This window comes from Rhipicephalus sanguineus, chromosome 1, assembly GCF_013339695.2.
Source record: "Rhipicephalus sanguineus isolate Rsan-2018 chromosome 1, BIME_Rsan_1.4, whole genome shotgun sequence".
In the NCBI taxonomy this organism is placed as follows: Eukaryota; Metazoa; Arthropoda; class Arachnida; order Ixodida; family Ixodidae; genus Rhipicephalus; species Rhipicephalus sanguineus.
Window position 1 is genome coordinate 170,013,422 of NC_051176.1, and position 17,575 is coordinate 170,030,996.

A 17,575-nucleotide genomic window follows, 5' to 3' on the forward strand; every position below is an offset into this window, starting at 1 on the left:
GAAAGAAAGAAATTAACGCGCGTCCGCGGGGTTCCTGCGGATTCTGTTGAAGATGGCCGTGCACACACAGACACACGCGGTCGGCCGCCTCGTTGTCCACGTTTCCTTCTGTGCCCTCGGTGCGACAGCGAGGGTCCCCTAATTTAGGTCACCCTCGTGAGTTTCTTGCGCGTTTTCTTCCCTCGGCGTGGTGTGGGTGCCGCGCGACTCCCGCGCTGGTCGCCGCTTTCCTCCCCGAATTGTGCTTTCCCCCCGCGGTGGCCCCCTCCCCTTTCCCTTGGTCACGTAAACGGGTCTGCCATTGGCGCCGGCCAACGCTGGCTGGCCGACGTCAGCGTTTCTTCCTTGCCGCGCGCACGTGCACCTGGCCCGGTCCACCGGCACCACCTTTCCACGGGGCCCGGCAACGCTCCAGAGACCCACGGGTGGCCAGCGCCAGTCGCTCGTCTACACTCGCTGCCTTCGGGTCATGAGCTGCGGCCGCCGGCTTTTACGGAACGTTGAGCCACCGTCGGTCCAGCCACCAGCGTCGCGTTCCGTAGCGCCTCGACAGCGCCTGCACGTGCTGGAGTACTACTATTAGCCCACCCGGTATCTGCGGCCTCTGGAAGCATGGGGCTCAGCCCGTGGAAGATGACACTCCTGCTGCTCATGGCGCAGGCGGCGATCGCTCAGACGACGACGGATGAGACGACGACTGAACCTCCAACCACCGACGAGCCGCCGACAACAACGCCGGATGCGGCCGAAGCCGTGCGCCGGTCGTGGGCAAAGGTGGAGTCGATGCTCAAGTCGACAGTGGACACCCAGCTGCGTCGGCTGTTGCCTCAGATGCTGCGCGCCAGCGGCGAAGCCGGCATGTCGCCCGAGTGTCAGGCAGCCAACTTCAAGGTCATGCTGGGACTGCGCCAGCTCAAGTCCTGGGCCATCAGACGTGAGTACGCGAATGGCGATGCACACGCGCTGTTTCAAGGCTTGACACAGAGTGACAGACGTCCTTTCACCCTCTACCCTTGATATGAGCTAGAATATATTCCAGTTCATTCTAGAATATATTCTAGGTGCATTGGTGGTTTTGGTACTTATGAACCCGCCAACAGAGAAGGCATAAAATTCAAATAGTTTGACAGGTTGCCATTCATGATGAGGTCAACTTCTTCATGGCGCTTATAAATCGTACTTCCGGCGAAGCATATCCACGTTTGTTTGAAAAGCTGAGGGCTTTTACATACAGTGACAATTCGGACATCTACGAAATATGATTATTTCTTTGTATATGCGGGTATTCATAGAAAGCACGTTACTCTTGCATGGTATTATCTGCCGTAGAAAAGGAAAAGAAAGGAAAAATAAGTAACTTGGACTTCACAGACAACAGAAATATAAAGAAGCAGCCTTGTTCAACGCTTGCAGGGCACTCATATTCGTGTACGAAGAACTGGCTCACAGACACTGCTCGTCGTCTTCGGCACCTTGCCTCAAATGTCGCTTTTCCTTTCGTTGCACACCCCGCTTGAGATGGCAACGCTTATTCGGTGACTGCAGTGATCGTCCCGTGAAAAAAAAAAAAAAAAAGAGCGCATCTTCAAAATGTTTGTCCAGTTCCAAGCACGTGTGCCCGCTAACAACTGTCTTTATGATGTAGCTATGACAAACGGTTTACGTCATTTATGGAATGCACCGTCTGTATGGAGGAGTACGATGCTCAAGATGACAGTTAAATTTCTCGTTGTGCGCGCTGGTGTCATTCCGGATAGGTGGATTGACGGCGAGCGCGAATGATGAATTGAGCTGATGTACAAACAAAATAGGTTCCAGTGTACCCACTTTTCTGAGGCTTTGTCCCTGTTAATCCAAGCCGTGTTCCTTCCTATCCGCTAACGATACATGTTAAATGCAGTCAGTGTAGTTCCCAAATGCTGTCAGAACCATCTCTGAGGAGGTTGATACTTCTGTATATTTTCGGAGTCCCTTGGTTACAAAACTCGTCCTGCTTATATTCCGTCCGTGGTTCTCGTTACTCAAGTGCTCTCATGGATGGCGCGCGCCCGAACACCGGCCACCGTGAAAACATTTTTCAGTGAGAGAAGTCTTGTAAACACGAATGCGAAACGTTCGTAGCTTGTGCTTGGCAAGATTGTATATGCGACCTTAGGAAGAGGAACAGTCGAACAAACAGCGGAGATAAGCAATGCTGTTTGTTTTTAAGAAACAGTAAATGCAGATTTCCATACATTAGCTTTGATACTGCGTTCTTGCATTTGTGCTGTATTAGTTAGTTGTTATTTTTTTCAGCCTACATAGACGGTAAGAAGCTTTTACAGAGCTTGCTTTCTGTAGAGCCGTTAGAAAGATGCCAAGTAGTGTGGGCGGCTGCCTTCTAAAGTGAGCCAGTTAAAGTCATGGACCACAACAAGAATCGTGCAACTGAAAACTGGCTGTATGATTTCGTAGTTTGTTGCTCTTTTTTCACGCTAAGGCGACAGTAGGTTAGCTAAATGTATATCAGGCGTCAAGGACGTGGAGGCGGCAGTGTCTCGGGCGTAGTAAGTGGTCATGGTTCTCGTAAGGCCTTGCAAAAGTGACAGTCGTTTAGCGAGAGTAATGGCATAGGCTGTCGGTGGTTAAGCTTTGCGCCTCACTGTTCGCTTTGAGTGCGGTTACGAAAAGTTACGTGAGTCAGTTTGCATGCGCGAGGCTTTCGTAGACTGGTATTTTACGACTGGGACATGATGTGGAACCGGCGTTTCAAGCAGGCGCAGCACTACGTCGTCCCCTACAAACTTATTTTCCGGAAGTGCGATTCACAAAGCGTGGAATCCGTCCACTTAATGGAGAGAGTATGTCTCAATAATTGCGTTTGAAAATGCAAAGGACTGTTTCAATCTAACATTAACCTCGCATATATTCTGAGAGGTGGCATCCCTTGGTGCGTTCAGACAACGTTCTTGTCCGGAGAACCTGCGTGACAGAGATAAAATTTTTGTAAGAAGGATTTCGTTAATGTCGTTGTCCAGATTTGTTGGCTTTTGGGGGCGAAGCACCTTAAGGCCGAGGTTTGTCCGTCCGTGTAAAGCACCGTGTAAAAGCGAAACATCCGGTTTAACAACAGACTAATATCAGTCATAATTGTGACAGAACACTATATCACTAGTCGGCGACTTCAATGTACAAATTATGGACCTTAGGACCTAGCTTTGTCGTCAACTCTCACTGTCCGCTGTCACGGTATACAGAAAACATTTGCTATAGTCGAAACATATATGTGTGTATGTGAATAAAAAAAAAAGGTTTAACAGTAGACTAATATCAATCATAATTGTGACAGAACAATATAAAACACCTACAAGCACAAACCCTTTATAATAGTCGGCGACTTCAACGTAGACATTATGGACCTTAGGACTGTGGGTACATATAACTTTAATGCGTCCACACGAAAAGACCTAACAGCAACAACTGAACAACTGAACTGATTGCGGGAGCACACACAGTTTTTGTCTTCTGAGGGCGAGAGTGTTCTTATCACACTGGCGCTCGGTTTAGTAGCGTCGACGCTGCGCGCAGGCGCAGAAGCGGCGCCGCACCTAGCCGCCACAGGACCTAGCTTTGTCCCCATCGACTCTTTGTCACTTTATGTCACTCAATTTACATTATATGGTGCAAAACTCGGGTAACGTACGGGTACTTACCCATACGATACCCAGAGTCTCGCCCACTTGTCATGATTCACTTCGTGGAGATGCGTGGATTTTTTTTGTTCACGTCGCGAAATGTCGTGACTTTGTGCAAAGTTCGCTTTTACAATTAGCTGTGCTGTTTTGCACCTTGAAACGCCCGTAAGTCTCGAAGTTTTTAACTTGACACCGTATGTAGTGAAGGGCTGCGGGTGAATTTCGTCGCTCTTAAGCGTTCACTCTTGTGTGATCAGCTCTTGCGTTATTACAAGCTGTAACTCACGAGCACACGATATATTTTTGAGAGGCAAAGAAGACAGGAATGCCCAAAGGGCCGTGCTGCGCCCACAAACACTCATTCGTAAGATAATAATAATAATAATAATAATAATAATAATAATAATAATAATAATAATAATAATAATAATAATAATAATAATAATAATAATAATAATAATAATAATAATAATCAAATAGGAAACCAACAGCACCTTGAAAGAAATACAGCAAGAAAAAGACAAGTACAAATAAAGGCCCAATCAAGAGCGCCATTGTCGGTAACGAGACGGAGGTCGTGCATACCATAGTTCGGCGAGCAGAGTCTAGCCTTGTCGGCGCTCGCTTAAATGGAACGGTGCCCAATAAGTCACGCCCGTGAAAGACGGCGTTGATTGGGATCGCGCTCTGTCTTGTACCAGGAAGGAAGCTTCCGACACGCCGACCGGAAAGCACGATATCGGTGTCCCGCGGACACCGCGCGGAGGGCCGCGAGAAAGAGAGGAACTAGCAAGACACCGCGGGGCTCCGGGCGACCGCGCGCGCTCGCTCAGCGCACGGCGGCCAGCGCGAGAAAATCCGGAAGCTGAGCGCAACGATTACACGTGGAGCGCGGCCGGTACTGCGAGGACAAAACAACAACAACAACAAAAGCAGCCTCGTGGCCACGCACAAGACGCGGTCATCGGACGCTGCGCAGCGAAGGGGAAAGCTGCGCGGGCTGGCGTCAACTGCGCGCGCGGACAGTAGCGGATGGAGATGGACAGCCTCCGCGTGAGGAATTCGAGAACGAAGCTTGAACACGGGTTTTATTCTTCTTAAGGTTCCTTGTGTTTCGTTCAGTGTGTTCGTGGAGCCAGTAGGTTTTTTTTTTTTTCTCATCTAAAGCTCTTCTTTCGCGCCATTTTGCTGCACAGCTTAACCTTTCGCTTCCGGAATTTCGTTCTTTCGTATGTCAAGTTCCGGAAATCACTCACTGAATGAGGTCGCTTACGCGCGGAGAAAGCCGCCACATTTTTTTTCTTCCTTGCAGGAATTCTCGCCTTCACGCTCGTGGCTGGCCGCTCTGCTTGCGCGAGCACTTTTGATGTGTAAATAGGGGCAGGTCGCCAGAACCAGACGCGGGAATGTAAGGCGGCTATCAGAGCCGTTGCTTTCTTTCCAAAAGGGCATCGGCCTCTACGATTCCTATTCTTGAGTTCACTTACAGTTTTCGTCCACGAATCAGTTTGATAGCACCCTTCCCAGGTGTACGTTTCGTAAATCACAGAATGAAATTTGTTTAACATCAAAGAAGCTGCTGGACCGTTAAATGAGCGTAGTAATCGCGGTAGCAAAAACTGTAACACTAGTTTTGAATAACTAACACGACACTTTTTAATTGACAGTCTCCAGGTTTGCATGTGTTATCTTTTGTCTTGATAGATTTTATTTCGGCTAATATTTCTAGTGATCCATTGCTGTTATAATCTGGCTCACGTTTGTATTTCCGGCGCAAACTGTAAGCGCGAACTGCACCCACTTGAACAATACTGTGTATTATGAAAATATCAATGGTGTAGAAAAGCATGGCAGTTTACATATTGAACGAACCAGGTGCTTTCGCAACAGCCCGGCCTTGTTGATATTTTCATCGGTCGTTATTCCCCAAATTAGCTATCCGCATTTAGAACGGGTAAAAAATGTGCATCCCAAAGAAGCATGTTGACAGAATTAGGACCATCGCAAGGAATGTTGAGTACAAAACCACGCGTTTCATAGCAAAAAAAAAAAAACGAAAAAAAAAACGTGTTCATGTTCTTCAAAGCACATTATCATTGTCCTAATGCGTGTTATACTAGCTCTACATCTACGTTGTTTAGATCACTTAACACAGTATCACCAATGTTGTTTCGAGGTGGAAACTATATCACCTTAGTTTTATTGCATATTAATCGCAGGTATGTTAATCGAAGGCGCAGACGGATCTTTCAGCCACTTATGCTTCGCTTAGGCTGGGCGAGTTCGGCCGAAGTGAAACACTAAACTGTTCTGAGCGCTTGTCGATTCGCAGCGGCCGGGAATAATAATACAATAATTTCAGGGGTTTTACGTGCCAAAACCACGATAGGATTATGAGGCTCCCGATGGCTCCGGAACTTTCGACCATCTGGTATTATTTAACGTGCGCTGACATCGCAAAGTACACGGGCCTATAGCATTTCGCCTCTGTCAAAATGCGACCGACACGGTCGGGGTCGAAACCGCGACCTTCAGTTCAGCAGCCGAGCACCGTGACCACTGTACCTCCGCGGCGGCCAGCAGTCGGGGGAAAAAAAACAACAAAAATATCTCAACATTTGCAGCGTTTGACAGCCATGGTTATAAAAGCTTGCTGGTTTTGATGCCGGGATCCAACCTGCGTATTTCGGGTCAGCAGCCGAGCACCGTAACCACTGAGTCACCGTGGCAGCTTCTATGGTGCACTGATTGCCTCCGAAGTCTTAATGTACAGAAATAGAAAAAGCATTGGAAGAATATTTTTTCGCTACATTGCTTGGAGGAAACACGAGCAGTGCTACATCAAGAAAAAATGGCACGAAATGGTGATGCCAAAGGCCGAGTGCCTAAGGGCTGTTTCGATTGCAGCACGAATTACGCTCAGTGATCTTCGCCTCACGACGACGAGCAACTCCACATTGCAAGGAAATGTCTCGCACCCGATGTACGCTCACCGTAAGTTTTATCATGTACAGCATCGTCACTACTACATCTCTTTCGCATGCTTATAGGTTACCCTCCCTGCTTACAAGTTATCATTCTTTCTCTTTGTTTCGCTCTACACATCATAACAAAACAACTCTACTAAAGAGAACAATGGGGCCCGTTGTTAAATGTGTGGCAGGAAGACATGGCATTCTAGGTATAGAAGCATTGCTATTTCACCCTATAAGTAACGTCAAAAGAGATAGATCGTATCGGGAAGGATGTGACAAGAGGGTATGTCACGTCTTATTCAACACGTTTTGGCGAAAACGTCGCTTCCACCGTGGAGGCGCCCGTCTTCCCTCTCTATATAGACGCCGAATGCACACACGCACGCTTACGCGGTAGGCCGTGTCAACGGTATGCTCACGTGGAAAAATAGTTCGAGGATCGGCGGAGGATGGCGAGCAGCAGCGAAAGTGCCATGTGGCCGCCCCCGTGCCAACGGAGATGGCGCGTTCCCGAGAGAATTCGGCGCGGACGTTGGGCGTGTGCGGCGCGATCCTTACGCGTTGGGCAACCGACCGGCGCCTGCGGCTGCAGGTTTCGCTGCTGCTTGCCTCCACCCCGGTTCCGGCCGCCGCAAGGGGGTCATTTATACGAGAGCGCACTCGGTATCGCGCCCCGGCGATTCCGGTCAGTGGAACGCTTCGAAGAGCAAACAAGCCGAGGCGCTTTGCTCGCCGGCCCCGCGACGGGGGGCTGGCCTTTCTTCATCATGTCAAACACCGTGCGCGCGGTTCGTCTTCTCTCTTTGCGTGCTCACCCACTCGACTGACGGCTGGTATTCCGTTAAAGTTGACAAGGGGTTGTGCGTCTGACTGCGAAAGGGGCCGTCATTCATCATTTTTAACGTTTGCCTCGGCCTGCAATTAAACACTGACAGCGCCGCCGGGCACTTGACGCTTTTTTCTTTCAACAGCCTGCGCGAGACAAGAAAAATGGCTGCGCGACAGTGTCGCCCCTAGTTTTTGCTTCTGTGTATGCGCCACTCTTCGTTCCAATAATCATTTCACGGAAAACCACCACGTATCAAGACTGTTTCAATACTTTAATTGCCTACTCAGCCAAAGAAAGGTAGTCACTCTTGAATAGTTTCACCTTTCAAGTGATACCAATGTTCTAGAAGTATCTGCTGTAGCTGCAGGAGTGTGACAGTGTACGTGGTCACATGCATTGCGACAAATGCACCAAGGAGATTTCTTCTAAAATGAAAGAATCGCAAGAATGCCGAGTTTATTATGCGTCTACATTTCGATGACTCGCAACAACGACACAATGTGGTCCAGACCGAGAGAGAGAGAGAGAAATAAGATAGGAAATACAGGAAGGTTGACCAGACGCACGTTCTGTTTGAGTCAAACGTAATCACTTAAAATTTCCTAAACATACCACGCGCATACCCGAGAAGTTCCTGCAATTATAGGCATTTAATGGGTGTTTAATATAGTGTGTCCACATGTATTTGTGGAGAAAGTTCTTGAAATTCTGGACACAAATGGAAGTGGATAATAGTAAAGCATATGCATACCTAGACAGCAGCGAAGTGGCGCTTGTTGCAAGATGGGTCTAGCGTTAATCCACTTAAAATTTAAAGAAAAAAAAAAGGGGGGGGGGGCTTCTTGGTGGTACACGATAAACTATATTGAGGCAAGGCAAGCCCAACGGTCGTAGACACAGGCAGACTGCGCAACATATACTGTCTGCGCTTTAAAAGTCTGACCCAGCATTCTTAAGTGCCAGGAACTCATTTCACGCGCACGAGAACATTTCGACACACGAGTAAAAGAAAAAAAATCCTCGACCGGACTGCAGTAATTTGGTTGTGAATTCCTTCCTACACAAGCGGACACGTTGCGCCCAGCACGGTGCAGGGAGCAGCAGGGTCGGCGGCTCTTCGTGAGCGTGGAGCAAGCGATCCGGGACGGTTCTTAGGCACGACGAGTCCGAACCACTGAAGTCGCTCCCGCGTACATTCTGTCCCTGCTGACAGAGCGGGGAGGAAATGAGGCCGGCCGAGAAGACAGCGTTCCGGACCGAGTGGAACAAAATGCCCTTTGCTGCCAGAGAGAACCGGAGATGTCGAGAGCGCCTACTTATTGCCTACTTCGTTGCATTTTTCTTTCAGGGCGCTCTCTTGAAGTAGCGTTCACATGCAAGGAGCGTCCAACTGAGAGTTGCTGCATGCAGTTGCTCTGTTTTGACTTAGCGAAGTGGAACGCATGGGAAGATGTCGAACCGGTGCCGCTATTTCGGTAACCGTTTAAGGTAAACACGAAAGAGCGGGACGCCAGAGCACATAGCGGTCACTTGTTTCTGCGGCACGGCACCGTGCCATTGACGCGTTCCTGACAAGTGGCGTTGACATTCCTTCGTGCCCTGGATCTCGTGTTTGCCAGCAGAAACGCCGACTGGATGCGGAAGCGATTCTGCCGCGCGATTCCCGCTTCACCGGAGGCGCTCTTTCATGTCGACCCGTGCACGTTGATAGATCGGTTGCCACGAAACGCGTATTTCAATATTAAGGCACTTTGTGTCATTCGTATGCAAGATAGAGTGAACAAGAAAAAAGAAGGAAGAAAGAAAGTTTCGGCCGTAACGCGAAGCAGTGACGCGATACTATCTGGCGAACTGTACTATAATGCTCGGTAAGCCTCAAGACTGCCTTGCGCAGTTTTTGTTGCGGTGATCTCCTTTCGAGAAGCAAAAGAAGTGCGAGTCCTATTCTTTTGTAAGGTTCGACTGCAGGTAGTGAAAGACTCGGCTTTTGTTGCTTCTCTTACCTACCCGGATTTAGCCCCTACCAGAGCCATCTCTGTAGCTGCTGACATGCTTTATTCGTTCAGCATTTCTAAAATTCATATTTGAGTAAGTACATTAATTTATGGCACACTATCCTTGAAGAAAACAACTCGGTGTCAAGCCTATATAGTGCTTGAAGAAGATTGGTGAAGACGATGCAGGCGCTGCCATTATAATAGGTGTAGAAGAAGGAAATTTAAAAGCGCTTTTGCATGCAGTTGGAAAGGCTACTTGCTACGACACGAATATTGAGCGGACGCCAGAGCTATCCAGTTAACAGATGTTGAGCTGAAGTTAGCCAGTCATTGCTGCTTGCCCTCCGAGATAAGTATTCTCCACTGTTGAAGAGTCGGCAGAGTCGTTGAAAGTCCGGTGTAAATTCTCATGGGTAGCCTTGTCTGGCATTGCCTACCTTCTAGGGGAAAATATATGCTTGTTTTCTTGGTATGTTATTCATTATACAAATAGTGATCACTGAGTCTTTCTGATGGGAACTGTGTTGTACTTTGCATGTGCAGTGTTTGCAAATGATGTTAATTCGCCGCAATGAATACCCCGAATAAAATGATAAAAAAGAACGTGGCTCACAGGTAGAATCGTGGATGATTAATACTTTGGTCATATAAGTTCGAATCCTCGCGGCACAATGAGAGTTTGTCTTCGCAATTTCTTCGCAAAGCATTTTAGGATTCCAGCGACGGCACGGGCAGAATTCGAAACGACCAAAGGAGTAAGCCCATGATCGAGAGCTAGTTTAGACTTAAAAAAAAGGACAACGAATTTGCTATTACGAGAGAGCAAGATCATTTCCAGCATGTGCCCAGGGCGAAGCTCGAAGCGCTATGAGCAAGAAAGATGCGAGGGATGCCAGCCATAATAAGAACCTGGATATGCTTAAGATTAGCTGACAGCATGGCAAATATGAAGTTAGACGTTCCACATAAAAGCTTTGCCAATTGCATAGAACGCCTAACGCATACTTGATCTCTGAGGATTTAGGAAGGCACTTCTGGACGAGAGAACTCCTCTAGCCGAATGCTCTTGTCTAAAAAGGAGAAGTTGAAGTTTATTTGCATCATCACAATGCGGGAATGCTCGGGCAAAAAGTGAAAATCAATTCACTTGATAAGCGCCCGAGTCCCCATATACGAGGCACACAAAAGGGGCTACAAACTATACACTAACAAGACATTTTAACTCTTTAACATTGCAGGTCAACCTCTAGTCTTATACAGTGTAATATAATAGGAACATCTTGACAATAATTACAAATACATAAAAACACTAATAGCAGTGGAAAAAAGTAGTGACATCATGGAATGAAATACTCTCGTGTGTTACGTATGCTGCACTTTTCAACATGAATGTCTCGGAAAATTAGTCTGTTTAACAGAACTGCAAGTGCATGATGTAACATTTGCCACCCATGCTGAGTACGACAAAATGGAACGTGCCAATGCTATTTGCTGCGAAATTGATATACAATGGCATTGGTTTTCAGAGATGATATGCTAAGAAAAACATGCTCGCAGTTATGTACAGATTTTTTGTAGCATATGCATAAAAAAATACTCGTAATGTTTGGGCACGGGAACAATTTTAAACTGACGGAACAGTTCAGCAGTGTGTGCATTGTATTCAGCACAAGCGATATGACGTAATGCCTTCTTTTGTAGCACATACAGTTTGTTAATGTTAGATGATGTGGTATTTTCCCAAACCAGGAAACAGTAGTTGAGATGTGATAAGAAGAGTGTGCCATAGATTAACAATTTTACGGATACGGGAAGGTATGCGCGAAATTTCGCTCGAACACCAACACACCTATTTAGGCGAGACATAACTGAGCTAACATGACGGGCCCCAGCTGTTTATTGAAAAGTATTCCTAGCGTTTTTACAGTATCAACTATTTCGATGTTGCAGTTATCGAACTGAATCGCTGGTTCCGAAATAAGTGAACTTTGACGCGCACTGAAGAACACAGCTTTTGTTTTTTCATGGTGTAAAACGTATTCATGGTGAGAGGACGCTTAAGTTCAGCTTTTTCAGCGTGGAACGCGATAGCGCTTCGGGCTCCATTCGCATCGCCTTCTCATTCGCTCGCTATGCTTCGATTCTCGACGTATACCCCAACCGTGATGTGAGGAAAGGAAAGGAACGTCTGTGCTCGTGACATTTGCCGCTGTAAACTCTCCTAGGGCGCCTACTGCAAGTTCAGTTGCGAAGTATCCGCTGCGACATTGTTCACCATTTTGCGAATTGGCGAAGTACCCGTTACGCGTGTGCAGCGTGTGCAGTCGAAACGCGCACCTGCGTAGCTGCACACTGTGTTGATGCTGTGGCTGATGATGATCATGAATTATAGCTGATCCCTTTGCAATGTGTGGACAGCTTACCTTACTCAGTTCACGTGGTGTGACGCCTGGTGCGATTCTATAGGCGTCTGCCACGCAATATTATGTATGCGAACGTGACTCTTCGCTCTGAATGACGCCTGCATAGGGTCATTGGCCGGCCACGTTTCTTAATCAAATGTCCTGTATTAGGATTTGCTAGAATTCGCTCTTACGAATAAGTATAACGCTATTTTTGTCTATTTTTTTTTTCTAAATCAGTAATTAGTAGCACTACCAACAATACACCGAGAGTGCGCAAGATTCCTGGTTAAACTTCGTCAACAACGTGAAGCGCGGTACAACATTGCTTTACTGAATAAAAAAAGACGAAGACGCCGACCACAAGAGAATAAAAATGTAATGACGTTTCGGCACCCAGAACGGGAGCCTTGTTCACAACTCCCGTTCTGGGTGCCGAAACGTCATTACATTTTTATTCTCTTGTGGTCAGCGTCTTCGTCTTTTTTTATTCAATGATTCTTCCAGACCAGACGGGCGTCCGTCGAAGCCTCGGTTTCAACATTGCTTTGCTTTTATTACATTTTCTTGAAGCCGTCCAATGTTATCACTATATTGTTTGATTAAAATGAAAAGGAGTTGGTGACATTGCTCACGACCATCCTTTTCTAGACCTATTTAGTACTAATAGGAAAATAAGTTTTGCTTAAGGTTATACCGACAAGAATACGTCGTTGGTGATTTTTATCCAACATTTATTCAACACATATAAAAAAAAAAAACATAGCTTACGTGCCACAAACTGGTCATCCATCTACTTGCTTGACAGTGGTTGATAGTTTTAATTAAACAACTTAATCCACGGAAGCAAATTAAAAACCATGGCAGCTGTGCACTAGTGGTGACAAGCCTGAAGGAAGAGCGCAGCTGTGTGGACTTCCCTGTTTCTCTTCATTTTTTTCTTTCTTTCTCTTTCTCTCTGCTTCTTGTATCCCTTTTTCGTATCTCTTTCTTTCCCTATTTCTTGATCTTTCTGTCTTTATTTCTCTGTATTTCCCTTTGTCTCTCTCTTTCTGCTTCTTTCTCTCTCTTTCTTAGTTTCTCTTTATTTCTCTCCTTCTGCCTTGCTCTCTGTTTTTTTTTAATCTCTTTTTCTTGTCTGTTTATTTCTAAATGTTTCTCTATCTTTCTATGTCTTTCTCTGTCTCTCTATCTCTTAAATTCTTTATTCCCTTTGCTTCTCTCTATTTTTCCCTTCCTCTTTCTATCTCTCTCTCTCTCTTTTTCACGTGCTCGTTTTCGTTTGACGCTCGCACCTGCTGTACACGGTAGTGGGGCTTGCCCAATTCCTGTCGCGCATACCCACTTGAGGAGTTTTCTGGCGACACCGCAAAAACTACGGCGAGCTACAAGTCTTCAGCGAAAACGATTTCAGGATTACGCCCGGACTAATGAATAGAAGTGGTGACTACAGTGGCCCAGGAGCGTCTGCCACTCAGTGCATGTTGTCCTTCATCCTTCGTTTCGTAGCTGCATCGCACTTCACGCTTGCGTACCCTCCTCAGCTATCCACAATTTCTTAGAGCGTTTACGAGCAGTGACTATGCACGTGCCAATGCACATTAAGCCCTAAAGTGGATGTTGAAAAGAAAGGATTGACATATTACAAAAAGAAAAAAAAAACTCCACGCAGAATCTTTTTGGAAGTTGTCTTAGTGATGCGTAAGCGTTAATTTTTATTGTAGGTAGCTGCTATGCCTAGAACGCTGTTTTCCGGCGGCATCGGCATGGTGTCTTTTCATCTTGTTTCCATCGTTCGTCAGCGTCTGAAACGGCCCAACGAAAGGACCATCCCGCGATCGTGGAAACGGTGTTTGGAATTAAGATTTTTCTCAAAGTCGGAATTTGCGGGCTATTTGAAACACTCCCTGTCGACTTTACTCGGGGTCCTACAGAGGTCTTTTGCTCGATCAATCCGAAACATTTCAACAAAGCTTCCATAGAAAACGTTCTGCTTCTCTTCTTCTTCTTCTTCATTTTTCCTTTTTTTTTTGCGTCGCCGGTACAACACATTCGTATGATACAGATATATTCACGTGCTGCAAGCATGGGCGTGTAGCCCAGCGGTTAAATCACTCGCCTTCGGAGCGTATTGCCCAGGTTCAGCCCCACCAAGAAAATTTATTTTGTTTTGTTCATTGTTTTCTTTACGGGGGCGATCGTGTTACGTGACGGACACAAAGTTTTTTCGTTGATTCAGGACAGAAACGCAGGCATATTGATAATATATTCGTTAAGCCTTCGTAAGTGTATCGCCTCTTAATAAACACCTGAGCTGTCACGCTGCCAAGATAAGGAAGGAAGGAATGAGTGAACACGCGAAAGGCGTGGAGAGAAAAAAAGACATCATTAAAATGCTGCTTTAAAAATACAGTAAAACCTCGGTGATACGAATCTCGCGGGGTTGCCAAAAATATTCGTATCATCCGAAATTCGTATCACCAGAAAACATGGAAAATTAGTATACGATAAAAGAAAGTTGGCATACGTTTTGATTTAGTGTTTCTCAGGGCCGTATCGACGTCATGACCAGCTCTGAATGATTGCCAGTAAAGTTTTTAGTCGTCAACGATCATACTTGTACTCGTAGATATACTGTGCATGCGCGCGTGCGCAATTAATGAACTAGATGTGTTGTGCCCCATCACCACTAGTAGCCCCCTTCCTAATCTTACTACGCTTTTCTGCTTGACACCAGGGTACTACGGCGAAAGTGACTTAAGAAGCGCTTTGCACACGATATAGATAGAGGCCAAGCTCCCTCGTCAAGACCGTCCGCTTCGTCTCTTGGGGTCTTCGCCACCTTTATTGGGACTTCATGGCGAACCCGCACACGAAGTTTCAGTCTTATTTCATAGAACGTCTGGTTGCGGGGACATGGCTTGCATCGACGTGGCAGGCACGTGTTAACACTGTGGAAAGACGCTGCTGCCTCGAGCACAGGAACACGCGTCAACGCGTCGGAAAAAAAAGGCGCAACGTCAACGTCATCTGTAATCTAAACGCGAAGGCGCCTAAAGGCCTCCAATATTGGCGCACACTCTCGGAGGCAACGACGCACCGTTGATGGTTGCGCAGTGCGCATGCCCGCGCCAGCGCGTGACTGCCGGGTCTTCCGCGACAGCCAGGGAAGCACTTCTTCGTACATGTGCGCTGGCGTACGTTCGTATCAAACGTCGCGGGGTGCAAATCGGTTGGCAACAACCGTACTCCAATACACTGCAGGCTAATGGGCTTTGCACAGGACCACAGAAAAATTCGTATCACCCCGAAATTCGTACGAGCCGTGATCGTATCACCGAGGTTTTACTGTAGTTGTTTAACGATGCATCATTTCACACCTTAAGAATGTTCTGTTTTCGGAACCTGAAAGAAAGAAAGAAAGAAAGAAAGAAAAATGAATAGCCGCTGAGAGAATTCGTGACTATGTCGCGCTCTTTCGATAGGTCTAACGAAAGCGAAAGCGAGGTCACATCCTTCGCGGAAACAGGAACAAAGCAACGCGCGCGCACATGTGACTCGAACAGCAAACTTCGGGGAGAAACGCTGCCGCCGGTGACCTCCATATGTATATAAATACGGAGCTGGCCCACGACGTGGAGTGCAGCTCTTAACGACAACAGCGTCGTTAAGGTCGGGATAATAATAGAGGGAACTCGGGCTCATACAAAAAGAACGAAATGATTCTGCGCGACGCGGGCTTCTCTCGTGCGAAAGTCTCGAGCCTTGCGGACCACGAGGAAGACGAGGTGCATCGGAATTGGTCGCGGAGTTGGGGTGAACGGGCGCCCTTTGCCGCGGGTACAGTGCGCTCCAGAACGAGTCAGCTTCGCGGTCACCTAAAGGGCGCCACGATCCTCGGATCACGACTCGCGCGTCACAATAAAAATGAACCGTTCTCGCTGGCCAAAAGTAGCGATCCGTCTTTCCCGTCGGCGACTCGCGATTGGCAACTGTCGCGGCGCTGCTTTGCACAAATGGCAAGCGATAACGCAAATGGTGAAGCTGCATTCTGCAGCCTAGAAATAATAATAAAAAATAGAAAACAGTAACCGCGCAGGCTGCCTTATTTTTTATGCGAGTCCCTTTCTTTCGCGGTATTCTTCGGTTCCTTCGGTCTGAGACAAATAAGGTGGAAGCCCCAAAAAGACAGCTTCGAGTGCAGGAAAGCACTATTTTTATGTTACTAGAGCGGACACGTGTTCGAAATATTAGAGGCAATTTTACGTACTGTTTCGCGCATCGTTCTAGATGTTTTTTATTACTTCTGTGTGTTCAGTTTACGATGTGGCAATACGTGTTATCTTATTTCATTTCATGTATTTTCAAAAAAAGAAGAAGGATCGGGATTGGAATTTACATAAATTTTTCACAAGCCCTTGATCTAATTCAATAAATGCGTGCGGTCTTTGTGAATTAGCCCAAAAATTAATAAAATTATGTCTTATGCACAGTACGCAGTGCATTGGCATAATGCAGTTACATCTTTCACAATTCAAATAAAAGCTCGTATGCAATAAGACAGACGATTGGGCCCCTTTTCGCTAATGATATTCAATAAGGGTTTCGCTGCATGCACAAAAATTTCGAAATTTGTTTATTAGATTCAAGCAGCACATCAATTTTTTCTGGGGGCTCATCTGAGACTACGCTAAAGCAACACGCAAATAAGAAGTCCATATTTCGCACTATGGACTTGGCCGTGAAAATATGGACAAAAGATAAATGTATTCATGCGGAAAGTAGAGGATAACAAGAGCCACCTTGTATTAACTGAAGAGGATAGTTTGCAAAAACTACTACGAATATATGGGGCTTGAAAGTATAGAAATTGTTGAATTCAAGAGAACTGGATGTATTTTTTTCAGAACACCAAACATTTCCAGGAATGAGCATGCTGATATACACATTGAATTGACCTATGCAGTCGGCAGCCCCGCCACGGTGATCTAGTGGTTATGGCGCTCGACTGCTGACCCGAAGATCGCGGGATCGAATCCCGGCCACGACGGCTGCATTTTCGATGGAGGCGAAAATGTTTGAGGCCCGTGTACTTAGATTTAGGTGCACGCTAAAAAACCCCAGGTGATCGAAATTTCCGGAGCCCTCCACTACGGCGTCTCTCATAATCATATCGTGGTTTTGGGCCGTTAAACCCCAGATATTATTATATGCAGTCGGCATTATTGGAAAATTAAGATACCTCCTTCCAACAAGGAAGGAAGATCGTGCTTCATAGGACCTTCCAACAAGTGTCAACATTATATATTTGCGATGCTCCTGCGCTTCATATTCTTCGCTAACACAGTCTCTTCTGGCGTAATAGGACTTTTTGAGGGCCTAGTTGGTGCACTGGTTGGCCTAGTTGGTTCTTGCACTAAGTCATTTTTCATCTCCTCTGATGCTTTACAAGTACGACCAATCTCGAGAACTCCAATCGCCTTAAAAAAAAAAAAATGTGGCCAGCTTGCACTAGCGGTGCAAAACTGGGGTAACAGCGTAGCTGTGAGTCTATAGCTTTTGCTAAGTTCAACTAAGTTTTGCTGACGTTACGAAGTCCATAGCTAGGTAATGAGAAATTTTATCCCAGTATGGCAAAGCTTTAGCTATATCATCCGAGTGAAGTCATGGCTAAGCTGCACCCAAGCACCTGCTGGGC

General features: G+C 46.5%; 1 protein-coding gene across 1 annotated transcript in view; it reads left to right on the forward strand.

The window, feature by feature from the left end:
* The first annotated feature begins 276 nt into the window (after window positions 1–276).
* Window positions 277–17,575, forward strand: part of LOC119402140 (nose resistant to fluoxetine protein 6) — a 58,771-nt gene continuing 41,472 nt past the window's right edge. The window contains exon 1 of the mRNA XM_037669263.2: window positions 277–934. Coding sequence (XP_037525191.1) covers window positions 613–934 — 322 coding nt within the window. The 5' untranslated portion in view covers window positions 277–612. The remainder of the gene's footprint in view (window positions 935–17,575) is intronic.